General features: G+C 47.9%; 1 protein-coding gene and 1 long non-coding RNA gene across 4 annotated transcripts in view; one reads left to right on the top strand and one right to left on the bottom strand.

The window, feature by feature from the left end:
• Positions 1-4,969: 4,969 nt before the first annotated feature.
• The window catches only part of OSCP1 (organic solute carrier partner 1), a 26,789-nt gene continuing 4,238 nt past the window's right edge, over positions 4,970-27,520 (bottom strand). Inside the window, exons 2-12 of one of the 3 annotated variants that reach the window (XM_029949651.1) lie at positions 26,222-26,251; positions 24,839-24,985; positions 21,380-21,534; positions 16,519-16,686; positions 15,736-15,816; positions 9,499-9,602; positions 8,945-9,073; positions 8,333-8,402; positions 6,830-6,969; positions 5,553-5,616; positions 4,970-5,312 (exon numbers count right to left, since the gene is read on the bottom strand). In XM_029949651.1, the coding sequence (XP_029805511.1) occupies positions 5,196-5,312; positions 5,553-5,616; positions 6,830-6,969; positions 8,333-8,402; positions 8,945-9,073; positions 9,499-9,602; positions 15,736-15,816; positions 16,519-16,686; positions 21,380-21,534; positions 24,839-24,985; positions 26,222-26,251 (1,205 nt within the window). In that variant the 3' untranslated portion in view covers positions 4,970-5,195. The remainder of the gene's footprint in view (positions 5,313-5,552; positions 5,617-6,829; positions 6,970-8,332; positions 8,403-8,944; positions 9,074-9,498; positions 9,603-15,735; positions 15,817-16,518; positions 16,687-21,379; positions 21,535-24,838; positions 24,986-26,221; positions 26,252-27,520) is intronic. The other 2 variants (XM_029949653.1, XM_029949654.1) reach the window with 2 other exon arrangements.
• Positions 24,267-27,520, top strand: part of LOC115300071 — a 14,979-nt gene continuing 11,725 nt past the window's right edge. Inside the window, exon 1 of the long non-coding RNA XR_003912488.1 lies at positions 24,267-24,498. This is a non-coding gene — a long non-coding RNA (uncharacterized LOC115300071). The remainder of the gene's footprint in view (positions 24,499-27,520) is intronic.

The raw sequence follows: 27,520 nt of genomic DNA, 5'->3' as shown, positions 1-27,520 counted from the left end.
GCTGTTTTCTCCTGGTTCTTCAGTCTTCCTGACAACTGTGAGTGCCTGGAGCCCTGTAACTAGATTCCTTCTCTACTTAAGTAGCCAGAATTGGTTTCAATTTTTTGCAACCCAAAACCTAGACCAGTACCAGGCCCACTTGAATTGAGTTCATTTCAGGAGCCTTGAATTCCTGTGTTCCCTTTAGATGAGCTGTTAACAGTTCAGTTTCCGATTGTTGGAGAATCACAGGATCCCAAGCAGGCGATCCCCAGGTGCCCTGCTCCAACTCAGCACCCAGTGCCCCAAACCCCCTCTACGGTGCTCAGAAGATGCACCAGTGATTATGGGCTCATTTTGCTGCCGGGCGTTGGACTCTATTGTTTTTGGTAACTTCTACTCATGGCTTCTAGTTCTTTTCTATGGAAAACTGTCCTATTCTGTATCATATTTAATTTTAGAAATTTCTTTATGCCTTTTTAAAGTGAAGTAAGTATGGGGCACCTGGGGTGGCTCAGTTGGTTAAGTGTCAGACTTCAGCTCAGATCATGATCTCACGGTTTGTGGGTTCAAGCCCCGCGTCAGGCTCTGTGCTGACAGCTCAGCGCCTGGAGCCTATCTTCGGATTCTGTGTCTCCCTCTCTCTCTGCCCTTCCCCTGCTTGGACTCTGTCTTTCTCTCTCAAAAAACAGATAAACATAAAAAAAAAAACCCCAACAAAGTGAAGTAAATGTACCTAATAGGTGAAGATGACGTCAGTGTTGGACACCGAGTTGTGAGGTGATGTGGAAGATCTCGGGGAAAGTGAACCGCAGCCGAGCCGAGGCGAGGGGGGTGTGTGTCACAGAGATTTGTGAGTCAGTAGTAAGAGTTGAGAGTAATGGCCTCTGAAAGAAAGGCAAACACTTGTCAGAAGAATGAAGACTGGGTGCTGAGGGGGTGCAGGAGAGCCTGTGGTCTGAGAGGCGGTGGGGGGGGGGAGCGTGAGGGATGAGGAGAAAGGCTAAGGGTGAAACTGGGGTCATCTGACAATTGACCTGGCCATTTTGACAGACCACGGCAACATCGAGCCGCTGATGGGGAGAGGGGAAGTGTGGTCAGAAAGTAGGATGTGAGCCACTGAGGCCAAAGGGGAGAGAATTTTAGGAAGCAAATGGAGAGTTTTTAAAAAAATTTTTAAATGTTTTTTATTTATTTTTGAGAGACAGAAAGAGACAGAGACAGCGTGAGCAGGGGTTGGTCAGAGAGAGGAAACACAGAATCCGAAGATAGGCTCCAGGCGCTGAGCTGTCAGCACAGAGCCTGACGCGGGGCTTGAACCCACAAACCGTGAGATCATGATCTGAGCCGAAGTCTGACACTTAACTAACTGAGCCACCCCAGGTGCCCCAGAAGCAAATGGAGTTTAGCAGGGCCAGGAGCCTTCCAAAGGCCAAGGGGAATGGGGAGGAGAGAGGGCCATGGCACCTCGCGGAGTGGGCAGAGTCTGGAGAAGGGGAGAAGGGAGAAGGGGTCTGTGTGGTGACAGGAAGGGAGGGGAGTTGGCCAGGAAGCCTGGAGTGCCGGCCCAGAGGGACTAGGCTGGCCTGGAGAGGCAGAGGCCCAGGGTGGGGGGGAGCTGCTGGGCTGGGTGTGTGTCCTCAGCAGCCATTCAGACCCACGTCTGAGGTGCAGAAAGAAGGCTGGTGTGACTGAGGGGAGGAGGGCATGGATGGAAGACATGCTGAAGTGGGGACGAGGGAAGGCACAGGAAGCAGTTGTCACAGGTCCGGAGGTCTTTGGGACATCGAGAAAACCCGTGTCAAAGGTCCTGGGCTGACATCATGACTTCCCCCTTGAAAACCTAAAAAAACAATAGCCCCACCGTTTCAAAAGAAAGAGAGTTTTGTAGAGACAAAGGAGGCCAGAATAATCTGAGGCAAAAGCTCATGTCCAGGGCTTAGGGGTCCAGGGCCCGCCCCCGGCTCATCTGCGGCTGTGCCAGCTGTATGGCTTCTCCGGGCCTAATGCAGTTAGGGTTTTGTGTAGTTTGGGGAAGTAACAGAGAAGGTAATGTTATTTTTCTCAGCAGAGACACCACAGGCCAGAAATGAAAAGACTGTGTATGTGTGTGAGGGGGAGAGCGTCAAATTATTCAGTGATCCAGATTATCAAACAATCCCTGGGCCCCTGGAATGCATCTTGAAATTCTCATTTGAAAGGTGTGAGTTATGATCTGATAATTCACTTCATATAAATCACTAACCTGTGCGGGAAAGATCCGACCGTGACCGGGTTTCCTCAGTCCAGTCCCTGGGACCCCCTCTCCGGTCAGCTGTCCAGGAATTTGGCGGCGTCTGAGAGGAGCTGACCAGGATGTGATACAAAGAGACTAAGGGATAAGTGAAGGTGGTGTTCGTTTTCAGATTTTAATTTGGGTCTCAATGATTAGGCATGATGGTAAACTGGTGTAGTTTCTAAAATTTGCATGTCTCTTTCTGTGGTTTCACGTGGCTTAAGTTGGCCTCTCTCCTGGATGTAAACCGGCCACAAACCAGGTGCAAGTGGTTGCAGGAATGTGACCTTATTTAGACCTGGGGATCTCCGGGATCTGGGTACCATGCTGGGGTTGGAGAAAGTGAGTTTACCTTTAAGAATTGTTAGGTCCTCACGTGGACCACGTGAGGTGGTTTTCCTCTTAGACCTGAGAGCTAAATGCTCTTTCCCACCCTTTTTTGCCCCTTTCACTGTTACTTTTTACATCTTTCTTCGGGAGCCATTAAAGGTGTTCAGGGGTGCCTGGGTGGCTCAGTTAAGCGTCTGACTTCAGTTTAGATCATGATCTCGCAGTTTATGGGTTCAAGCCCCGCACTGGGCTCTGTGCTGACAGCTCAGAGCCTGGAGCCTGCTTCGGATTCTGTGTCTCCCTCTTTCTCTGCCCCTCCCTACTCATGCTCTGTCTCAAAAATAAGTAAACATCAAAAAAATTTTTAAAAATAAATGAAGACCTTTCGTTCAGAAGACGGTTCTAGACCTTTGCCTTACTCATCTGTAGGGCATTCCGACACTATATGAACAGGAGTGGACCAGGCTGAAGCTCAGCCGAGAAAATGACAGTCACAGAAGGAGCGGAAAGAGCAGATCTACCCCCAGAGTCCGGAGTCGGGGGTGGCATATGTATTGATCCCTGTTCTCAGCTCCTGCCTGGGAAGGGCCGAGGAGTCTGTAAACTCAGCACCTCACCTGGGTGAGTGGGCTTGAAGCCAGCAAACCAGTTGTTTTTCTTCTAGATGAGGGAGCTGGGGCTCAGTGAGAGTGAGTGCCCAAGAGGCCACGGTGAGTTTGAGGCAGGGATGGGGCCACAGCCCAGTGTCCCGACTCTGCCCACGGATGCCTTCCCCTGAGGCACACTGAATATTGTGCTAGGACACCCTCAGACACGGGGCCTGGTTTAAATGAACACTGGTGGGTTGCTAGTGCTCAGTCCACACTCTTGGCCCATCAGTTCCTGTCTTCTGTTTTCTTTGCCTCCTCCTGCCTCCCCTGCTTTCTCGGCATGTTCTCAACCACCATGCAAGTGAACTTGTTTTTCTCAATAGCTGTGCAAGTCGAGAGACATGCAAGGCAAGGGTTGCCTCATCACAAGGCTGCCCCACCGGAGATCTGTATCTTGTTTGTTTATTGAGGGAACAGACACGTCTGAAGTCACCTGCACGGCTCTGCGAGAGGTGAAGGGAGGAGGCTGCGTGTCGGCAGCTGGTGGCCCACCTCCAGGGCCCCAGGACAGGTCTGGAGCGTGCAGTGGAGCTTGGGTTGGTGGCAGTGAGGTGGGAGCCTGGCCCAGGACAGGAAGGAGCCTTCCCCTTCATCTGTCACCCCTTCAGGCCACCCCAGCTGGTGGCCAGAGCGTTTAAAAGAGGCTAAAACAGAGGGCTCTTTGTAAGCGGTAACAAGCAGCCTACAGCATGATATGCTTCTCCCCAAGAGACCTTCTGGGGGGTTCTGCAGGTAAGGAAGTGTAACTGTTGTTGGTGGGAAGCAGCTTAAGTCCATTTGGTGATTTATCTTTCTGTATCCAAGTGCTGTGCCTTAGGCTCAGGACGGCTTCCCTGCCCCTGACATTCCAGAACTATGTCTGCCTCCACTCTTGCCACAGTGTGAGGGGTCAGGGGGTCCCTGTGGCTGGCTCGATCTCAGGCAGTGACCAGCTCAGCTCCATTTCTCTTTTGCCTTCTGCCGTTCTGGGAATTTCTTCCATGGAACTGAATGGACCTTGACCTCTGGATGCTGGCTGACTCTGAGCCTGCCAGTTACTCAGTCCAGAGTGAGCCTGTGGTGGAGGGCTAATGCTCCTTCCTTGAAGCAATTAGGGCTGCCCTGGCCTGAGATACTTTACATGGATCTTAATTAGACTTGGCATCCCGCCAAGGGAAGTAACTCATCTGCTACATGGAAGGGAAAGTGGCACACCATGTGTGCCTCCCACGTATCCCACTCACTCAAGCCTCCGCCCAGCCACGGGTGGTGAAGCGGAGATGGAGGCCACGGCACGTCGTGCTGGGGGTCTTTAGAGGGCAAGGACACTAAGCGGCAGAGGAGGACTCGGGGGTGAAGCGTACATACCCAGCAAACTATGTCCTTGGCACGCACTTCCATACGGGAGACGCCCACATACTCTGTGTGGGGCCCAGTTGCGTGGTCCCTGTCCCGGCCTTACTTACCCTGCTTCTGAGGTTACAGCTCCCGGCGTGCCAGGCAGAGGAGGACTGCCTCAGCTGGGCCCAGGTGGCCTTTCCCACCTACTTCAAAGTCACTTACGAGGCAGAGTCCATCCCAGGACGCTCTGAGGTTTCGGGTCGATTCCCAGGCGTCTGTGAGCCACAGGTGTCCACAGGAAAGCTGCAACTCAGAGCAGCAACAGGCGCGCCCCCTTCCCGACTGTGGGGCTTGAAATTATGGCCCAGGATGCTTTAGGTGGTTGCCATAAAACCAGAAGAAAATGGAGAAGGTCTGATTTAAAAACCAGAATATATTTTGCCGAGAACATGGGTATGTGTGTGCCTTCCAGACACTGCTCCTTGAGGGAGGCTTGCGTAGTTCGTTACAACACAGACGGGAATGGGAGGCACCTGCTCACTCCACAGAAAACTAGCGGCATTGTGTTGTCCTCCAGGGCACCCGGGGGTCCTTATGGGGAGCCCGCCCCACAGGGTGCCAAGGGTCCCGGGCTGGTGCAGCTATAGCTCATCCATCATGGCAAGCAAGTCCTCCCCCTTGCTGGCGCTCTGCCTCGGCTGGTCCGTGACCTCCAGCTCCCCCATGATGCGAGCCAGCTCTTCGTTCCTTTGCTGGTCCTGTCGGAGAAACACGAGGGGAAGGCAGTGAAGGGGCTGTGTGGGCACGACTGCCTCCCTGTGCACTCGGTGTTTAATTTTCATCCTGCCGCTGTGTCACAGGTCAGTTCCTCCCCTGACTGTCAGACTAGGGACTCTAGATACATGCTGATTAGAGAGAAGGGAGGGCCAGTGAAGTTCAAGGTTATTAGGAGGTGAGGAGGGGACTAACGCTTGGCTCGTGCAATCGCCCGCACACACCTGAGTAGCTTGGATGTTGATGACTTCGTAGGATAACTCTTCTGGCCTGGTTAGCGCTGCCTGTCTGTATGAGAGAGTGGAGACATGGGCCAAAGGTTAGGGTTTTCTCCCTGCCAGCGTGGCACACTGGCGTTTGATAACTTGGAAGCCAAGTTTTTCTGCCTCACCTTCTGCCCTTCCCTTCAGCTTTCTGTCTGCCCTATCCCCAAGCAGTGCACCCTATGCTCCAGAAAGTCAAGTCCATGTATGTCTCTGTGCCTTTGCATGTACTGAACTTGGCCAGAATGTTTTTCCCCTTCCTCTGCTTGGCAAACTCCAAGACCAAGCCCAGATGCCAACTCCCTTCATCTGCTGGTGCAAAGTCAATCACTACGTCCTCCATTTATGAATCGGCATTGAACTAACTTGTGTCTGCGTGCACTCTCCTCCTACCCTGCGTGCTCCTGAGGCCAGGCTCTAGGTCTTACTCTCCGTCTTTGTCCCCAGCACTCACCAGAGCGACTCTCACACAGAAGTACACAGAAGAAGTTAGTTTAATGGGAGCAGGGGGCAACTCCCACCCCAAATATTCGGTTGCAAGGCGGATCACATGACATAACGATGTACATGTGCTCTACAAACTAAAGCTTTGTATAAATCTGGGTGGGTCACTCTCCCTTCTGGTTTTGGAGGAGACTGCCGTATCCCAAAGACATCATGCTCTGACTTCCCTCTGGTTTCTTAACAGATGTTTCTTACTATGGTTATCTTGACTTCCAATACTTCTGGTTCAGCTATGTAAGACATTAGAACTATTTCTTGAATGAATCCAGAAGATTCAAGCTATTTAATACTGGTGGATTCTTCTTCTTTATTTGAAAGCTTATTTACTTATTTTGAGAGCGAGAGGAGAGGAAGAGAGAGGGGGAGAGAGCAGAGGAGAGGCAGAGAGAGAGGGAGAGAGAGAATACTCTCTCCGTGCTGTCAGCGCAGAGCCCTATGTAGGACTCTATCTCCTAAATCATGAGACCATGATCTGAGTGGAGATCTCAATCTCACCAACCGCAAGATCATGACCTGACCCTAGATCAAGAGTCAGACAGATGCGTAACTGACTGAGCCACCCAGGTGCCCCTGGTGGATTCTTCTTTAACTAGGTTGTTGAATTTGCTGGTGTTTCCTCTGTGACCTTTACACCTATATTTTAAGTGTCACTGGTTTATAGTGGTCATTTTTTACACCCCCCATTTACTTAGGATTTTTATATATGCCTCGTAAGAAACAGGTTTAAAACGTACTCCTCCTCTTCATCAGTGGTGAAAAGATTCAACCGGAATCCTGGCTCAGGGCCACTGGGTTTCTTAATCTCCATCCCTCCCATCAGCCTGGCCAAGAAATTCAGTTCTTCTTTAGCAAGAGGGTTTGGAGCAATGCTTTCCTGCAGAAACAATTTCATGATTTTTAGCCACATGAAGGTGATCACATTTCCTGCCGAGACCCCAGAGACCCAGGGCGGTATTGTGGAATGAGGCAAAACAATAACTCCTTAAATGATCTGGGGAAGAAATGTGTCCAAATGAAGCATAGAAAACAGGCTTAACCAAAACAGAAATAATCCACCTCAGAAGCAGAAGGCCCCTTAGCAAGGCAGCAAACCAGAGATTCTCACACTTTCAAGATGAGTGGAGGGCCCCCAGGGATCCCCATTCTCCTCAGATGACCTCCCTCCTAGCTGAGGAAGAACACTGTCTCCTCTTCCGTCAATCGAATTTACAAGGAGCCTCAGCAAAAGCTCCAAGTCCAAGGGCACGCCTTCCATAGGAGCTACCACACTGCCCTCAGGTGGTGACTGTGGTGAACACCCCCAGGATCCGTTCCCTCTGGGCTGGCTGGCCCCACTCAACCCTCACCCCTCCTTCCAACCCGGCTCTTCTAACCCAGCCACTCCCTGCTCTGCCTCTTCTGCTACTGTCTTTCTTTTGTCCCTCTGCCGCCAGTCCGGTATCTCAAGTAGACTTCTCCCGCGCTTGAGATAAACCCCCTCTGCCTCTCGCCTAAAAGACAAAGTCCAAATTGCTTAAGCCTCTTTGGAATCAGGCCGCAGTGTCCTGGCACAGGACCCTGCCTCAGCTACGCTATGATATAGCCATGTGGGAAGGACGCTGCCTCCCAGTTTCCTCCAAATACCACAGTGCTCTCTTGTCCTTTGGTGCCTTTGCTTATACCGACACCTTGGTCTGTGTGCGCATCTCTCCTAAGTCAGCTTTGTGTCCCTGGATTCCCAGCCCATAGAAACCATCCAATAAATGTTTGCCACATGACTATCTCAAGATTTGTCCTATAGCTTGATAGTAGCTAATTCTGTGAAAATTTATAAAGATGGAATTCAGGGAATCTAAAACCCCATTTTGAACTGAGCTACCACATCTTTATGTAGGGCAGCCCTTCGAAGGGCCAGTTTAATGATCAGAACACACGAGTGCTAGACTCAGCAGCCACAGACCTGGTGGCACTGGTACAATGCCATCTCACGTGTCCTGGTGTGTGGCTCCAGCTTAATTATGGTGGTTGAGCCAAGCCTGAAATTACCTAATTAGTCAGATCACTGGAAGTGTTCATGAGAAACTACAATTAAAAACCTTTGTACTTGTAAGGCTGGATTGGAAGGATGGTAAACAATGAGGGAAACACTGGCTGGCTTTGAAGTCTAGAGTTTTCACCCTTCTCCCGTCCCGATTTTTCTGTCTAGAAATAAGCTCTGAAGATGAATAAGTTGGGCGGTGGGGGGGTCAGAAGCTTACCTGTGACGGCGAAGTTGAGTTTTTTGATGCCCTGGACATATGGGTTTCCACAGTCCGGTTCATACTGTACCTGGTATCAACAGAAGACTGTGAAAACATGGCCCCGCCTTTTTACAATGACTTGCTTCTAACTCAGCAAGATAGCGCATTAACTTTTATCCCGAGACATTAAAGAGCATCCAGAAATGTGCCGAGAGCACAGAATATAACTAAGTGGGGATCAGCCACTCTGATTTCATGGCTTCCCAAAGAAAAATACCTGCAAAGTCAGGTGGCGATGGCTCTTCTTGAAAAGTAATGTAGATTACAGGAAAAAAAACCGTGAACAGTATGTGAAGGCCACGCTGTTCTGGATCTCCCTGGGCACAGAGGTTTTGGCTAGTGCTCTTCTGTGGCTATTTAAAATGATTTATTTTTCAACCTCTTGAGTTCCCTTATGTTTGGGCGTCGTGGGGGCCCTTGAAAAATGTCAGGGCTCTGCATTCATTGTATCTGGGGGGAAATTATTTCACTTGTCAGCAGGGGTTTTCATAGGGGAAGTCAAGCTGGTTTTTTTTAATGAAGTGACCGCTCTCAGACTTGAAATCATTCAGGGAGGGAGGATTTGCTTACATATTGGTTCCCAGTTTCAGGACTCGGTCTCCATACAGTTCAAAAGAACCTTCTTTTGGTGCCATGACGTAGTTTCCACCGTGCTTGAATTGTACCTTCTTCACTTCTTTGCCTTTGTTGTTGAACATTCTACAACACAAAGTACGACATGATGGGATGTTCTCCAAGCTCGGGCAGTCCTGGAGGCTTCTTTATTCTTTGTACTATGGGACAAAAAGGAACTCATGCACTCCTTCGAGATAAAGATACTGGTTGAGGTAATAATAATAATATTTACCAAGGATGTGTTATGTGCCAGGTGCCGTGTAAGCACTTCAGAGCATTAGTATCTTATTCATCCTCACAGCAACCGTTTCCTAGATGAGGAAGTGAGTCCTGAAGAACTGGGTGGTTGGCCTCAAGTGTCTGCTAAGTGGCCCAGCTGGGGTGCGAACCTGACCTTCTAACTGCTGTGCTTTACTGCAGGGAGGGACTCGGCACATTCTATGTGGTGGCCCACGTGTTGGTCTCCTGGCACCCAAACATGGGTCTGATGACTAACGTTGAGAATTCACCTGATGAGTCCGGGAACTTCAGTTCCCCATGGAACAGGCCCGGACACCGGCAACACGAAGCGACCATTGGAATTCTGAACTTTGTCCTTCAGAAATATGGATACCTGGGAAAAAATACACCGCTTGTCATTTCTCTTGGTATATGTTTCTAGACATAAGCATTCTGAGGATGGAAGGTGTGTAACGGGTGGGGGGTGTTACCTAGGAAGCTTCCAACCACAAGAAAGACCCCGCGTAACTAGCCTACGGAGGTAGTGTTTTTACAAACACCTTCTGGGCCGCACAGCAAGTCTCCCAGGTGAGCTGTATTACCCCCATTTTAAAGATGAGGAAGCTGAGGTTCCCAGAGTGAGGTGACTTGCCCAAAGAGAACAGTGAGGATGGCGGCTCAGAGGTTGAGACACTTCCTCCAGGCCAGCCAGCTCAGGAGGGGCAGAGCTGAGGATTCAACCTTGTTTCTCACTCTGGAGCCTGGGATTTTGGCCACGTGCTAGACTGGTGAGAAGGGGCCGGGGCAGATGGATCTGGTGGGCCTTAGAGGCTGAAGGTCTTTTACATGGCTGCAAACACCGTTTTAGGCTCATTTCTACTTCTGGTTTGTGGGTTTTGTTTTTTTTTTAAGTAATCTCCACATTTAACGTGGGGCTCAAGCTCACAACCCTGATATCAAGAGTCACTTGCTCTACTGACTGAACCAGCCAGACGCCCCCTAGTTTGCACACTTGTGTCAAGGTCTGGGTCAGATTAAATTCTATAAAGGTCGTAGTAGTTCATCAGCTCTATTGGATCTTGGCTTCTTCATCTGTAAAACAAGATAAATTCAAGACTCCCTTCAAACTCTAAACCTCTACTAGATTATATTCATAATATCATCAAAAATATACATCTGTTGGGGCGCCTGGGTGGCTCAGTCGGTTAAGCGTCCGACTTTGGCTCAGGTCATGATTTCACGGCTCATAGGTTTGAGCCCTGCATCAGGCTGTGTACTGACAGCTAGCTCAGAGCCTGGAGCCTGCTTCAGATTCTGTAGAGAGAGATCCCTCTCTGACCCTCCCCTGCTCATGCTGTCTCTCTCTCTCTCTCCCAAAAATAAATAATAAAAAAAAAAATTAAAAGTACAGATCATGATTTCTCTGTTGTGGGCAAAGCAGTGAAAATGCAAAGCAGTAAGAATGTATGTGATGGTCATTTGGCATGCTGAGGTTGGACTGTCTAGGCTCACACCGCACCTGGGCCATTCTTTGGCTCTGAGTTTTGGGTAAGTTCTACAACCTTTCTGGGTATCCATTTTCTGTTTTGCAAACTGGGGGTAATAATAGCATCTATTCAACCGGTAAGTGTTACTTGCTGAATCAGATAATGAAAAAGCACGTATCGCTGAGTCTGACACACAGTAAGAGCTTGATATATGGTAGCTAATACTCTTAGGAGTAGAGTCCAACTGGACCCAGGACCCAGGCATAGAATGACTACACGGGGCAGTACACGCAGGATGTGCTGGATGACATATGCATTGTATACCTCAAAGGTCCTCCAGCCAGACCCTCCAACAAAACCAGTTCACACATTCCCCCCAAAACATGCCTCATGCCCTCCCAGCTCTACTGCTTTTTAAAAAAAATGTTTATTTATCTTGAAAAGAACTCATGCAAGCATGGGGGGCGGTGCTGAGATAGAGGGAGGGAGAATCCCAAGCAGGCTCCGCACTGTCAGCACATGTCTCTCACTGTGGAGAATGACCAGAGGCATGGGGTGGGAGGGCTAAGTATGGGTTTGGAGCTGGGCCTGGAAGAAGGCGGTGTGAAGACCCTTTAGAAGTAGAGATGGGAGGGGCGTCTGCGTGGCTCAGTCAGTTAAGCATCTGACTCTTGACTTCGGCTCAGGTCACGACCTCACGGTTTGTGGGAATGCAGGCCCATGTCAGGCTCTCTCCCTCACTATCAGCGCACCCCCCTCCTCCACACCCCCACCACTGCTTGCATGAGTTCTTTTCTAAACAAACAAACATAAAAAAAAAAAAAAAGCAGCAGGGCTGGGAGGGCATGAGGCATGTTTTGTGGGGAGTGTGTGAACTGGTTTTGTTGGAAGGTTTGGCTGGAAGACCTTTAAAGAATTTTTAACCTTAAGATTCTGTGACCGGGGCGCCTGGGTGACTCAGTTACGTATCCGACTTTGGCCCAGGTCATGATCTCGCGGTTCATGAGTTCGAGCCTCGCATCAGCTCTGTGCTGACAGCTCTGAGCCTGGAGCCTGCTTTGGATTCTGTGTCTCCCTCTCTCTCTGCCTCTACCCCGTTTTCACTCTCTCTCTTTCTCTCTCTCTCAAAAAGTAAATAAACATTAAAAAACAAAGATTCTGTGATCAAGAGATGTGAATACAAGCATGGAGAAAGAAAATTTGGAGAGAGAAGTGGGAATATATGCATGTGCTAGACCCTTTGTGAGCCCACTTCTAACAGGGTTGACTCTGTCACAGCAGGTCTGAAATGTATACACTTCAGCCCAGTGCGTGGTTGTGTCTGATCTGACAACCTGCCCTTGGGTGGACGGGACTGTTGGGTCTGTCTGCTTGCCCAGCCCCTCTGCTGGCCCTCCGCTGTTAGTGTGGCTCTCCTGTCCTTCTTCTCTTATTTCATCCCCCTACCCCGAGGGATCTCATCTACTCCCAGTGTTCACCTCTGTGCTGATGGTGCCCAGATCTCAAGCTGCCACTTAGTCTCCTTCCCCGGACACTGGATGCATCTATCCCCTTGCCTATTAGACGTGTCTACCTACAAGTTCCATGGGGTGTACTTCAAATACACTCTGCTCAGAACAGGGCCATCGTCTGTTTTCCCAAACCGCATTCTCCTCCGGTGTTCCCGGTGGCGAATCTCTGGCCTGGCTGCTGCAGGTGCCTCCTAACTGGTTTCCTTACCTCTCCTCTCACCAGGTCGTGATCCATCCTCCAATCTGCTGTGAAGATTCTCCTTCTTTCTAAGTTTATTTATTCATTTTTGAGAGAGAGAGAGAGAGAGAGAGAGAGAGAGAGAGAGAGAGAGAGAAATGCAGAGAATCCCAAGCAGGCTCCACGCTATCAGCGCAGAGCCCAATGTGGGGCTTGAACTCACGAACTGTGAGATCATGACCTGAGCTGAAATCAAGAGTCAGACAACCAACCGAGCCACCCAGACGCCCCTGAAGAGTCTCTTCTAAACTTGTAGAAGGCTGTGTTCTTTTCCTGCTTTAGTGACACTCTGCTGCCTGCCAGATAATGTCCAGGTGGCCCCTGTTCTTCTCTGCAGCCATGTTCCTCCTTGTTTTTAAAAAATGTTTATTTATTTTTGAGAGAGAGAGAGAGACAGAGCATGAGTGGTGGAGGGGCAGAGAGAGAGAGAGGGAGACACAGAATCTGAAGCAGGCTCCAGGCTCTGAGCTGTCAGCACAGAGCCTGACACGGGGCTCGAACTCACAAACTGCAATATCATGACCTGCACTGAAGTCAGATGTTTAGGCGACTGAGCCACCCAGGTGCCCCGCCATGTTCCTCCTTGAATCCTATGTTCTTGCTATACCCAAACACTTGCAGCTTTCTGCTGTGTCTGTAGCACTAAGTACACCAAATGGTTATGTGCCTCATGCCTTTACTTCCACTTAGGATGTCCACTTAACCCCTCCCCTATTTTCCCATGGGCCTGGTGAAAACCCACTTTTTAAAAAAGGTATCAGATCCTCCATGAAGACGCTTCTTTCTGTCTTTCTATAAAAGTAATCTCGGGATTTTTTACTAGAAGCTACTAGTCAAGTGTGGCTATTAAAATTAAATTAAAAATTCAGTTTCTTGGGATTCTTGGGTGGCTCAGACGGCTAAGCATCTGACTTCAGGTCATGAACTTGTGTTTTGTGAGTCTGAGCCCCGCATCAGGCTCTGTGCTGACAGCCCAGAGCCTGGAGCCTGTTTTCTGATTCTGTTGTCTCCCTCTCTCTCTGCCCCTCCCCTGCTGGTACTCTGTCTCTCTCTTCCTCAAAAATAAATAAAGATTTAAAAAATTCAGTTTCTCAGTCACACTGACCATATTTTAAGTGTTCCATAGCCATATGTAGCTAGTGGCTTTCATGTTAGCACAGATCTAGAACATCTCCGTCATGATAGAAAGTGCTAGTAGTGATGGTCTAATGGGACATCCCATCCCAGTTGCCCTTTATAACTTTACCTTATCTTGTCATCTTCCTAAAAGTTATCAGAACCAGAACCTGACTTACTTGTCCTCCCTGTCTCTCTGTCCTAGTGTAGAACCTCCCCAAGGCAGGGCCTTGGTCTCGTTCACCCATGTGTCTCTCCCCCATGTGTCTCAAATACTGAGTGAGTAGAGTAGAGAGTAGGCACTCTGTAAATATGTGTTGGACTGAGTGGGTTTACAAGGGCAGCGGATCATGGAGGAGAGGGATAGAGAACATTCCATAAAGAGGCAGAGATGGAATGGTGTTTCCCAACAACGGAAACAATGGGAAGCACAGGAGGAAGGGCCTTGAGGGAAGGAAATGGGAATGGGAACGAGAGTCTGGTGGAGGCTGGGGGGCCCGAGGAGCCTGCCTTTGGGGAGGTCACTCAGGACGGGTTCTGGAGGGCGGAGGGGGTTGGGAACGGGGACTGTTGTAAAGAACTGCTCAGGATTTCGAGTGGAATTGGTCTTCAGGCAGTCTCTGGGCAGGCTGAGTGCAGGTCAGGGCCTGAGCACATGAAGGCAGCCTCTGGTTGTTCCTTGAGACCACAGAAAACTTTGGCTATCAGGGGGAGTTTTGTATTCCCTTTGGTTAAACAAGGAGCAAGGGAGTGTTAGATCTGAGCTGTGTTTTCTTGATTTGGTTAGTTGGTTTTGCTAACAAATCTGAAGACTATCAAGACTGTTTTGAAAACAGAGAAAATCTGTATAGGCAATCAGACCTAAGGTAATATATGGGTATAGGTAATCAGGCATTAAAGACCAGCCTTGGAAAACCAGACAAGTGTTACGGAGCAGCGGCTGAATATTGTCAGGCTATGTGATTCCTATTTTTCTTCATGGACATTCAGATGTTTCACTGCCTACCTACTTAGCAATTAAAGCTTAATATATTTTGTGGTTTAATACATTTTAATGATTTTGTTATAAACTTATTATTAGGAGTCTCTTCATTATAATAAATTTTATGTTGTCAGAATCAAGAAATCAATATGGCTGCTTATATCACTGCAATGCATAAAGAATGTCCACATAGGCACAGTCTTGATAAGAATATGATGCAGGATTTACAATATTTTAAAACAATACAAAACTTAATCCTATTTGTAATTTCATAGTATTTTTAAATTTTAATCGATGACTATTAGAGATGTTAATTTATGTTGGTGTTCTTATTACTCCATCTATAGCAAATAAAATTATTCATGAGGGCTAAAAATGAAATTGGCCTCTGAGTTGAAATCTATTTGTCTTCCCTGGTTCATGGAGAAGACATTTCCTCTGGAAAAGGGAACAGACCATATTTTATTTTATTTATTTTATTTTATTTTATTATTTTATTTTATTATTTTAAAGTTTTCTTTATTTATTTTTGAGTGTGAGAAAGACAGTGTGAGCAGGGAAGGGTCAGAGAGAGAGGGAGACACAGAATCTGAAGACAGGCTCCAGGCTCTGAGCTAGTTGTCAGCACAGAGCCCGACGTGGGGTTCGAACCCACAAACCATGAGATCATGACCTGAGCCAAAGTCAGACACTCAACCGACAGCCATCCTGGCGCCCCCAGACCATACTTTAAAGAGATACATAAGGTAACTGGGAAGGAATGGGGATATCGCTGTTTTCCTTGGTCCATTTAAAAACTGCTGAGATTGGGGCACCTGGGTGGCTCAGTCAGTTAAGCATTCAACTTTGGCTCAGGTCATGATCTCACGGTTCCTGGGTTCGAGTCCCACGTGGGACTCTGTGCTGACAGCTCACAACTTGAAGCCTCCTTCCGATTCTGTGTCTCCCTCTCTCTCTCTCTGCCCTTCTCCCACTCACGATCTCTCCCTCGAAAAATAAATAAACAAAAAAATTAAAAAAAGAAAAAAAAACAACTGCTGAGATTTGTTACTGGAAAGTTTATCATCACCGGGCCAAGCACTGAGGACATGGCTAGCTGGGCCCCCTCAGCCGGCTTCTGCCTGACCACGTGGTGCCCTGCTTCCCCAGGACAGCGGTGGCAGGGTGCTCCCTGGGGCCGCCCATTCACTCACCCGGATGTGCAGGTCCTGGAAGAAGGTGAGGAGCGTCTGCCGGATCATCTGGAACTCCCCCGCAGAGAGACCCCCGTAGGTCTGCCAGAGGCAAAGCGGAAAGAAGCACCTTACTTCCAGAAGTGAGGTGGGACGTGCAGGCAGGCAGAGCTAGGGGGCACTCAGGGGCTGGCGCCAGGTGGGGGAGGGGGGTAGCGGCAGGAGAGCCAGCCCGGCTCCCTCCCCAGGGGAGGAGACCCCACGATGGTACCCTTCACTTTTCCTGTTCAGATTTAGCAGAACATCCACCGTCAACTCCCTTCCAGAGGGCTCAGGAGAAAATGGCCGCGCTCTGTGTCGTTACTTTCCCAGCGTTGAAGGCAACAGTGGGAGGGCATAAGATGGGAATGCCTGTTATAATGACCTTTTAATCTGGTTTTAGATGCTTGTAGATTTGTAGAATTTTGGGGGAGAGTTTCAGGCTTTGCCATCCCTCATCCTATTCTGTCATAGAACCTGACTGTTTTTTTTAAAAAAAGATGTTTATTTATATTTTGAGAGAGAGACAGAAAGAGAGGGGGGAGGGGCAGAGAGAGATCCTGAGCAGGCTCTGCACTGTCAGCACAGAGTCCTGATGTCCTGAGGCTCGAACTCATAGCCGTGAGATCATGACCTGAGCCAAAATTAAGAGTCGGACACTTAACCCACTGAGCCACCCAGGAGCCCCGGAATCCGACTATTCTTAACAGCGGGGAGGAGAACAAGGAGGGGGCTGCGGGATGGTGAACCGTGGTGAGCTCTTACTTCAGTCAGCTGCCGGAAAGTCTCCTCCACTTGATGCAGGATGGTTGGGGAGTCTTGGATGAATCCCTTGATGGCATCTAAATGATTGAAAGTGACGAGCAGCACATCCTTGGGGCGGGGGCACAGTAGTACTTGGTGTTTGAAGGCCATAGTCATCAGGTCGTAGAGCTGAACAAAATAACAAGGATCAGAGAAGTATATATCAGCACCTCCAGACAATCGTTCGGTCAAGCACTTACTGAAAACCAGTTCTCGGCATATAATGCAGCTCAGGTGTCCATGTCAGTTATGGCCCAAACCAAGACACTTTTGAGAGTCAAAGGGATAATATTAATAATTAAGCCAGGGGGTGCCTGGGTGGCTCAGTCACTTAAGCTGCCAAAGGACTTTGGCTCAGGTTATAATCTCGTGGTTCGTGGGCTCAAGCTTTGTGTTGGGTTCTGTGCTGATAGCTCAGAGCCTGGAGCCTGCTGCAGATTCTGTGTCTCTCCCTCTCTCTGCCCCTACCCTACTTGTGCTCTATCTCTCTCTCTTCTCTCACTCAAAAATAACTAAACATTAAAAAATTTTTTTAATAAAAAAATAATTAAGTCAGAACAGCAGGAATAAACCAGGACATTCCTGAGAAAACCAGGATTTCTGGTCAGCTGATTTGTGTTGCTGATGGAACGCGTTTGGGACGGTATCGGCAGCCACGGGGCCCTGAACTGGGTGCTGGCCTCAGAGAGTGAAAACCCAAAAGCCAGCCCTCCACCACTGCGGCTGATGTGCTGGATGGCCCTGGCCATGTCCCTCTGCCTCTCTGAGCCTGAGCTTTCTCCTGTGAAAAAAATGCTCCCTGATTTCCTGTCGTTGCAGAACTGCTGAGAGGAGGCAGGGAGATAGGATGTGCGCAAGTGACAAGTGTGAGGTCCTACAACCGTGGAGAGCGGTTTGAAATGCTGAATGGAACCTAACGAGATATCAACAAGCCCACGTGTGGTCTGACTGTCCATTAGCGAGGAGAGGCGAGATGCTGGTGGGGACCAAAGTGGTCACGATAGGTTTTGTGGGAGCGGAAGGCTGCGGTCATAGGTTCACGCCCACTGAGGGAGGGGAAAGGCATTCTAGTCGAGGGCAACAGCATGCAGGAGGGCCTAGAGGCAGCAAGGAGTGTGCTATTTCCTGGGAAAACAAGAAGAGCCCGATTAGAGGGGGGAATTTGTGTTGGGGTCAGTGGGAAGCAAAGTTGAAGTATGGCAAGATCAGAATGCTAAATGTTTTAGAAAGACAGGCAAAATTATGTATTTATTTTTATTTTTTTAAATGTTTATTTTTGAGAGACAGAGCACAAGGTGGGGGGGGGGGAGCAGAGACAGAGGGAGGCACAGAATCCCAAGCAGGCTCTAGGCTCTGAGCAGTCAGCACAGAACCCGACGTGGGGCTCGAACTCACGAACCATGAGACCATGACCTGAGCCAAAGTCGGATGCTTAACTGACTAGGCCACCCAGGCGCCGCAAGACAGGCAAAATCATTTAGACTAGACATGGTGGGGATTGGAGGGCTACTAACGTTTTCTGAGCTGTCATGAAAGAAGCAGTGGTTAAGGCAGATTAGCAAGCCTGGCAATGCTGAGAGGAGGGGAGCGGACGGGAGAGCGGGGCTGGAAGATTAGCTGGTGCCTGGCTCCCGCTCAGTGTGCAACACCATCCCGGGACTATGAGAATGAAAGAAACCGGGCTCCTTCTGTTCTGTCAGGCGTCAGACTTTGGCTCAGGTCATGATCTTGTGGTTCATGGGTTCAAGTCCAGCATCTGGCTCTGTGCTGACAGCATAGAGCCTGCTTAGGATTCTCCTTCTCTCTCTGCCTCTCCCCTGCTTACGCTTTCTCTCTCTCTCAAATTAAATAAGCAAAAACTTAAAAAAAAAAGACAGAAGTGAAAGAAACTTTGCTGGAGTAATCCAGATGTACGGCCTGGCATACAGATGGTGGGCATGGAAAGGGAGGGGGAAAAAGCACATATGATTCTTCAAGGGAAAAGCCACCACATATGGCGACTACCTGACTAGGTTTGGGGATGAAGATAAGGGCCGGGGCAGCTGGATGCCTCAGTCCACTGAGCGTCTGGATTCAGCTCAGGTCATGATCTCACGGTCTGTGGGTTCAAGCCCCGCGTCGGGCTCTGTGCTGACAGCTCGGAGCCTGTGGCCTGCTTCAGATTCTATGTCTCCCTCTCTCTCTGCCCCTCCCTGCTCATGCTCTGTTTCTGTCTCAATAATGAATAAACATAAAAGATAAAAAATAAATAGATAAGGGCTCTCTGAAATGACCACAGCACTTTCCATCTAGTGCCCAGGAGAAGGCTGGTGGTGATGGTGGCAGGGCAGTCTAGTGGATGTGGGGCGGAAGGAACCAGTCTGGGAGAGAAGCTGTGGGCACGTTAAAGGCAGGAGGGGCACTATAAGCTATGACTATCTAGCAGGGTGCTGGGTACGCTCACATACGTCACCTAGTGTGGTCCTGTTCAATCTTCACACAAACTCTATGATGTAGGTGTTAGCCCAAGATTAAAAGTAAAGAGACTTGCCTAATTTTACATAGCTGGCAATAAGTGGCAGGGTGAGATTTGAACTCAGGATGGTCAGATCCTAAGGCATTTGCTAGAACCCTCTACATGACCCCATTTCTCCAACATGCAGCTCTAGATTTCATTTAGAAAGGGGCACGCCACGGGAAGAGTCTGGTGTGTGTGTACGTGTGTGGGAACATAAAATACCAAAGAGAGAGATTTGAGGCTCTCTGTCATCATTATGGACATGAAGCACCTGCTGTGGATTGGACACCATGCAAAGACTAAAGGATAAAGACAGGTGTAAGATGAAGAAGTGAAAGTTCAGATCATTCAGTAAATTGAGTCTCAGAGCTTGTAACTGATAGAGCTGAATACTTGAATCCAGGTTAAAAGACTTTTTTATTTACTCTTGAGAGAGAGTGCATGCATGTGAGTGGGGGAGGGTCAGAGAAAGAGGGAGAGAGAGAGAATACCACGCAGGCTCCTCTATGTAAGCACAGAGCTTGACACACCCACTAATTGTGAGATCGTGACCTGAGCCAAAATCAAGAGTTGGATGCTTAACCCATTGAGCCACCCAGGAACCCCAAGAATCTAGGTTTTTTGATGCCAAATTCTATGTGCTTTCTCTACAGAAGCCTAAACCTTCTTAAAGGTAGAAGAGCGAGCAGAGCAGAGGAGATGATTAACACTGATTGAACATTTATTATGTGCTGGGCCTAGGTGTGCTACGTTTTCTCACTGAATCCTTCCTGAACTGAAACAAAAGACTATTATTATCCCTGTTTTATAGATGAGAAACTGGAGGCCCAGGGCTATAAAGGAATTTTCCAGAAGTAAGTGAGAGGGGGGAAGGGCACAGTTAAAGGCAGTCTGTCTTCCCGAGGTTTCCAGGTACCAGCATTAAACGAGCACTGATTTTGCACACTTGTTACTCACTGTCAGTCCACAGGATTTTAAAAAATTCACATAATAGAGAAACTAAAAAATTAATTTTTTATTAAAAAATTTTAAAATGTTTTTTATTTATTTTTGAGAGATAGAGAGAAACAGTGCGAGCAGGAGAGGGGCAGAGAGATAAGGAGACACAGAACTGGAAGCAGGCTCCAGGCTCTGAGCTAGCTGTCAGCACAGAGCCCGATGTGGGGCTTGAACCCACGAATCATGAGATCATGACCTGAACTGAAGCCGGATGCTTAACCGACTGAGCCACCCAGGCGCCCCCAAAATAAATTATTTAAAAATTGTTATTGTTATTGCTATCACTAAAAATAACTGAAGTCCATATTTCACTCAGATTTCATCAGTTTCCCCTAATGTCCTATTTCTGTTTCAGGACTCCATGTTACATTTAGTCATCAGGTCCCTTTGGCCTTTCTTGGCTGTGACAGTTTCTCTGACTTTCCTTGGTTTGGGTGGCCTTGCGAGCTTTGAATACTGGTTAGGTACTTCGTAACATGACCGCCAAGTGTCATCTGTCTGACGTTTTGCTCAGGGTTAGACTGGAGTTGGGGTGTTTGGGAGGAAACCACAGAGGTACAGTGCTATCCTCGTGGCACCCAATCGGGGTACACACTGCCAACACGCCTTATCACTGTGGATGTTGACCTTGACCCTCCTGGGGGAGGTAGAGTTTGTCATTCCTCCACTGAAAGTGAGCTGTTCTCGCCCTTCTGTCCTGACCTCTTTGGAAGTCGCCAAGTGCCACCCACACACAGGGAGTGGGAGTTCTACTTCCTTTCTTGATGGCAGAGCGAGCTCTGAACAGGGGCGTCTTTTGAATAGGAGATTTGTCTATTCTCTGGCATTTATTTATTTGGAATTATCGTTTTAAAAATCAGAGTGCTCCAACAATTTGTTCCCCAAAGGAATAGATATGTTCATGTTCTAAGTAAAGACTGAGCAGTGTGGAATTTGCTTTAAAAAAATCCGGTTTCCTCATCACAGAGCTTAGATTTGTGAAGAATGTAGCAGAATTAAAGCGGTTAGGGTTGGGCACTTGGGTTGGGTTGAGGTCTATGTTCCCAGTGTTCCCAAATATGGGCATGGACACCAGCCCTCTCTTTGGGCAGCTGGAAGGACACGAATATCAGAGGGGTTGGGATGGATGACTTGAGGTCCTTTCCGACTCCAACACTCAATACCAACGCCTGATGCTTGCGAGTGCCTTTTTGTTTGTTTGTTTGTTTGTTTGTTTTGGCAAGGCACCACTGCCTACCTCATCTCATTTGACCCAGTCTGTGCTCATCCACAAAAGGTACAAGAGATGCAAGCAAGGGACACAGGCAGCTAGCTGTCTGCTCTCACCTTATCCATGCTGGCCTGGTTCAGTCTCATAATGGAGGCATGAGCCAGGCGGTCATAGACGGTCCTCAGGGCCTTCTTGGAGTAGAGCTCTTGGGGTTTGAATAATTCCTCCATAAACTTTTGGTTGAACATGGTGGAGATGATGTCATTCAGAACTGCAGAGACAAGAGCGAATGCAGCTGAGCAAGGTGCTGAGGCAGCGTTATTGGGGAACTGCTGTGTGTGTGAATGGCCTGCAGGGGCTGGGTGTATGCAGAGCCGGGGTGCTGGTGTGCTGGTGAGATGTGCTCCCTCGCCAGAAACCACGCAGGACTCCCAACAGAAAGCAGGGCCCAGGGTGCCTCATGAGCCCATCCCAGAGCAAACATAAATGTGACAATGTAGAAGTGTGTCATGCTTGGGGCGCCTGGGTGGCTCAGCTGGTTAAGCGTCTTGACTTCGGCTCAGGTTATGATCTCACGGTTTGTGGGTTCGAGCCCCGTGTTGGGCTCTGTGCTGACAGCTCAGAGCCTGGAGCCTGCTCTCTGTCCCTCCCCTGCTCACACTGTCACTCTCTCTCTCAAAAATAAAAATTAAACATTAAAAAATTTTTTAAAGAAATGTGCTTTAGTAGCCATAAGCCACTTTTATACAGACATTATCTTACTTGATGGGGGAAATATTTCTTCTTTCTTTCAAGAAGATTCCTATGCACATTTTGTATCTCTTCCTTAAAATGAAAGGTAGCATTGCTCTTCTTGTTTGTTTGGTTAGCTAATATGTAACCTTTTTACTAAAATTTAAATGTCATAAAAATGGGACCAATAATGGTAATCAACTCTGTTTAAAGAAAAAAATATTTTATGAAAATAGACAAGTCTACCCATTGGGTAAGAGACTTCTAATGTTTCTACCAGACATGTGCCTCATGCACCATTTTAGAAAGCCTTAATTTCTACCTTTGATCTATAATATTTAAAAAATTTTAATGTTTTTATTTATTTTTGAGAGACAGAACATGATCAGGAGAGGGGCAGAGAGAGAGAATCTGAAGCAGGCTCCAGCCTCTGAGCTGTCAGCACAGAGCCCAGTGTGAGGCTTGAACTCATGAACTATGAGATCATGACCTGAGCCAAAGTCAGACCCTCAACCTAGTGAGCCACCCAGGTGTCCCTGATCTAGAATACTGATATTACACTGTGGTGGTATGTCTCAGTGTTGTTCAAATGGAAAGTTTCCATCTGGTAAGAGTGAAAGTCCTAAGGCACGTGCAAACAAAAGTGTCTCTATTTCAAGTCATTCATTTACTCATTCAGTGAACTATTCTGTGCTACTCAAATAACATTAGTTGAGGGCTAGGAAAACCATTGGGTACAAGAAATAGGAACAGGTATGTATGGACACAGATTATTCTTAATTAAGCCAGATACATGCTAACCTCAGGGTGAGAGCATATGAATGCTGAGAATGTACATTCATCACAATTAAAACTTGCAAGGAAACTGATTACTTAGGATAATTATACAAAATCAATGACTAAACATGAGTGATTATCGCTGAAGTGTACAAATGTCCCTTTCTCTTGCCACACAAAGGTCGCCGCAGGTGACGGGTTGTGACCATGTATTTTAGACACTGAAGGTAGGCTAGTTCATTCAGGTCATGGTTTTAGGCACCCTTTCACCCTTTAAGTCATGAATAGAAGCACCCTGAGTGCTCAGCAGCACTGAGAAGCATCCAGGCGCCTGGCTGGCTCAGTTGGTGGAGCATGTGACTTTTGATCTTGGGGTTGTGAGTTTGAGCCCACATTGGGTGTAGAGATGACTTAAAAAAAATAAAATCTTAAAAATAATAAAAGCATCTAAAAGAACATTTTGGGGGGAAGGGGCAGCTGGGGGCTGGTTGTATTTAAATCTTTTTTTATGTTTACTTATTTATTTTTAAGAGAGAGAGTGTGTGCAGGGGAGAGGGGCAGAGAGAGAGGGAGACAGATGATCCAAAGCAGCTCTGCGCTGACAGCAGAGAGCCTGATGTGGAGATTGAACTCATGAACTGTGAGAACATGACCTGAGCCAAAGTCAGACGCTTAACCGACTGAGCCACCCAAGGTTGTATTTAAATCTTACATGGAAGAGCTATGGAGAGAGAGTGCGTGAAAGCCTCCCCCCACCCCCCAGCATTTTGATAGAAAAGAACTAAATGACTTTGGCTCCTTGCAGAAGTGTTGAACTCACACTTGACCTTTGGACTTCATTCTAGGCTCTATCTTCTTTTTGAGGAAGTTGCAGCATGCCCCTCATGTGCACTAACATTTTCCCAGTGTGGACAGCCTGGGGATATTTGAACTCTGCCAATTTGCTTCATGAATGGTTTTTTGTCTTTGGCCCAAACAAGCAAGGGCCTGCAAGAAACTGGGTTTCCTAGCCTTTTTCTTACGGTAGCCTAGATCAAGTGCAGAATTTGCAAGGAAATAGGTACAAATGAAAAGCCACCCAGAAGCCCCTGAAGGAAAGAATTTGGAGAATTTTCCAGATTTATGTAGGGCGAGTGCCAAAGAGGAAGAATTCCAGTTGAAGAATCACATCAACTCTGATTATGGCAGCGCTTACAGAAGCTGCCATTCACTTGGGTGCGGAGTTGTTTCTCTAGGGTCTTTGCGTCCCTAGCAGGATCTCAGAAAATAGCTTAGACCCAAAGACATCAGTTCTAAAAGAAAGAAAATTGCAAGGAGATTGTTAGTCACTCTGGCAAAGTAAAAGGCAAAACGAAGCCCTTCCCTCTGGGAAGTGGACAGGCCGTAGTATGTCACCAGGGCTCCTTGCACCAGGGCAACCAGAAAGTTCACCTGCTGTGGAGGACAGCACGCCCTGTCCCCGTGGGCGGGGCGGTGAACATAAATGCTTCCACAGGAGAAATGGGAGTTTTATGATTGGGCTCCGGCACCCAGGCCTCTCACCTCTCAATTTTAAGTCTTTGGACAGAATATGGGGGCCCAGATGAACATGCTTGTATCTCACAATGCGCTTTACCTAGCACTTGGATGAGGTGGGCCTAAATCTGTACCAGACAGGAGATAAACACCAGGGCACCAGGAGGAATGGAAGGCTGTCCTTGCCCTAGAGAAGCAGTCCATGCTCTATGTAAGTTAAACCTGAGATACGGTTTTAAGCAGACGTGTCAGTCTGTCTTGATGTGAGCTTTCTGCACTCACACGAGCCTTGCGTAATGTCACGAGGCAGGAATGTGCTAGGGGCCAGGCGGCAGCCTGCAGGGACTAAGGGCAGGGGTGGAAGTAATTTTTCACAGAAATCAGACGGGTTAGTAGCTGAGTTCTTATATCAGGCTGCTTGTCTGGGTTCTGATTATAAAGTCAGGTTCTACTCATTTTTTTTTTCTCATTATTTTAAAATGCCTAAGCTAAAATAAATTCTAGTGATTCGATTATGTATACTCACAGCCTTTGTAATCCACACGTCTCACCTGAGATTCCACCATGTCTCAAGAGCTGGGCCAAAAATTGCTTAAGAAAAGTGGTAAAATACAATAAAAGTGTCCCAAGCACTTCAGCTGTGTTTTTCTTTGAGCCTGGCCTGATGAAATAATTCTCTTGATGAAAGCCAACTGGGCCTTTTTAAAAAAATGTTTGAGAGAGAGAGAGACACAGTGTGAGCAGGGGAAGGGCAGAGAGAGAGGGAGACACAGAATCTGAAGCAGGCTCCAGGCTCTGAGCTGTCAGCACAGAGCCTGATGCGGAGCCTGAACCCACAAACAGCAAGATCATGACCTGAGCTGAAGTTGGACACTTAACCTACTTAGCCACCCAGGCGCCCCTGAAAACAACTGGGTTTTTTACCAACCACCTCGGCTCTACATTTGATTGTTATTGGGAACATGCAATTTGGAACCGAGGGTAAAACGGAGAAGTTACTACTTCCGGATGGTTACCATTTTTGAATCCTTACTGTGTTCCAAGGACTGGGCTTAGAACTTTCCATGCATTATCTCATTTAAACCCAGAGACAAGTCTGAATTACTCTCCTTATTCTGTCAAGGAGGACCACTGAGTCTTAGAGAGGTGAAAGTCCAAGGTCACATAGCTGGGGGTAGAAGTGAAATGAAGATGGGTGTTTGATTTTACTGTGCTCTTAAATATTACATGTGTCATCTCGGCACTTGATATGGTGACAGCATTTAAAATACTGAGGACGACGGCTAATGGCATGCATACACTGCACCCAAATGTCAAGTGATAGAAGAAACCTGTGACATTTAAGGGTGGGAAAGGCTGAGGTTTTATTCTGGGGAGCCGGCCAAATTTTCAGGTTTGCTGTTGGTTGCAGGTGAAGGGGAAGCTGAAGGTCTGGCACAATGAGGCCCTGGTGCACGCATGCTTCAGCCCCCAGCTCTGGCAGCCATGCAGCCACATGCTTCCATTTCCCCGTTGCTCAGTAGAGATCTCTGTGTGCCAAGGGGAATGGCTGGGGGAGGAGCACTGGTGTCGAAGTACAGTTCTTTGGCTGCACAAAACTGTCACAGAGCGGGGCTAAGGACTATCAGCTAGGACAGCCTCCCCAGAGGTGTGGCTACTGTCCCAGCGGTCCCTGCCAGACTCGCTCTGATGAAACAAGACAAATACATCAGGTGCCATAGGGTCCTTTGGCAAAGTCTGCTTGGTTTTCATCTTATGTGCTATATTTAAGTAAGAGATTCCGCCATGTAACCAGTGTCTTGGCTCAGGAGAAACTCACGCCTGTGTTTTCCCTTAGGAATATTTAGAGTGGGTCCCACTGTAAAGCCCAGTGATACAGGGCTAAGGGAGCCTGTGGATGCAGACTGAACACATGCAGCCCAGAGATAGCCTACCTCGTTTTCTGTCCACCTCTGTCCATTCATCTACATGAAGCAGATAAAAAGAAAACACCGGTTCATGAAGCAAGAACATTCTTTTCAAGGAGGCTTTAACAATACCAATTCCAATGCTCTGGCGTAGGAAACTTTATTTTGCACGCGGGCAGTAACGTCTAATGCAGATACTCCACCTTCCATGTGAAACCTTGGAAAGGATAATGGATTCATAACAAGTTGCAAAAGATCCCTAGGGGGGCTATGTCTTCGGGACGGGGCCTCGTGGGGGAGGAAACCAGAGGAAACACCTCGGGTTGATCTCGAAAGGCCCGAGGAGTCATTTTCTCTAATGCTATGAGAATACACACCACTCAAAGGCTTTTACAAACACTAACTTTCATGAGGAAGAGTCCCAAAAACAGGTAGAGAGAGGATTTTCGTTTTCTACAACCGGGTTTTTTGTGAAGGTAAGATTTCCCTGTCCACAGTGCAGATGGAGCTGTTCCAGATAGAAAACCTGAAAGGTGAACTAAAAGGAAAAAAACCGTCCATTTGTTTCTGATTTACTTTATACACATAGATGCATGACTTCCGTGTAGAAAGAGGGCAGTAATGAGGGGACTACGGCAAAGAAAGTGCCGAGGACAAAGGCTGCCAGGGACATGCCAAGGGGAAACCAAATGAGGAGAAAGGTACTTGGCTGGAGACATCTGTGAGAATCACGACCCTTTATAGGCTGAGATCTGGCTCTACCACTTACTAGCTATGTAACTTCAAGCAACTTATTGAACCTCAGTTTCTGCATCTGTAAAATGGGGATCATAACTACATCGACCTCATAGGGTTGCTGTGGGGATGAAACGGATGACACACATTGAGCACTTAGCTGGCTTCTCTTCTGGCTCCGCTTTCTGTACCACACCACTCTGGACATCACCCGTAAAGGATGATATACGGCTTTTTTTTCTTTCCTTAATTTTTTGGGGGAGATTTCAATGTAGAACTCCAACCCCCCCCCCCCTCTGAGCAGGGTTCTACACGCATCCACATTTTCTTTTTATTTATTTATTTCATCTACATTTTGAAAACATTTAGTAATTAATGGCCTCTTTTGGAAACATTTGCACTAGGTTGTTGCAGAGGTGATTTCTGAAGTTACAATCAAGCATCCATGTGCCTTCAATATACAGCACCAACAGCACTTAAGAAACCAGTTTGAAAGTACAGCCAGAGCCATGCTCTAACTGGTGGCAAAAGGTTCCCACTGCGAGGTTAGACTCCTCTGGGAAAAGTCACCATCTTTTTCCCATAAGTCAC

The sequence above is a fragment of the Suricata suricatta genome, chromosome 8 (assembly GCF_006229205.1).
Source record: "Suricata suricatta isolate VVHF042 chromosome 8, meerkat_22Aug2017_6uvM2_HiC, whole genome shotgun sequence".
Classification (NCBI taxonomy): domain Eukaryota; kingdom Metazoa; phylum Chordata; class Mammalia; order Carnivora; family Herpestidae; genus Suricata; species Suricata suricatta.
Note: the sequence above shows the minus strand (reverse complement) of the source record. Positions and strands in the feature narration are given on the sequence as shown.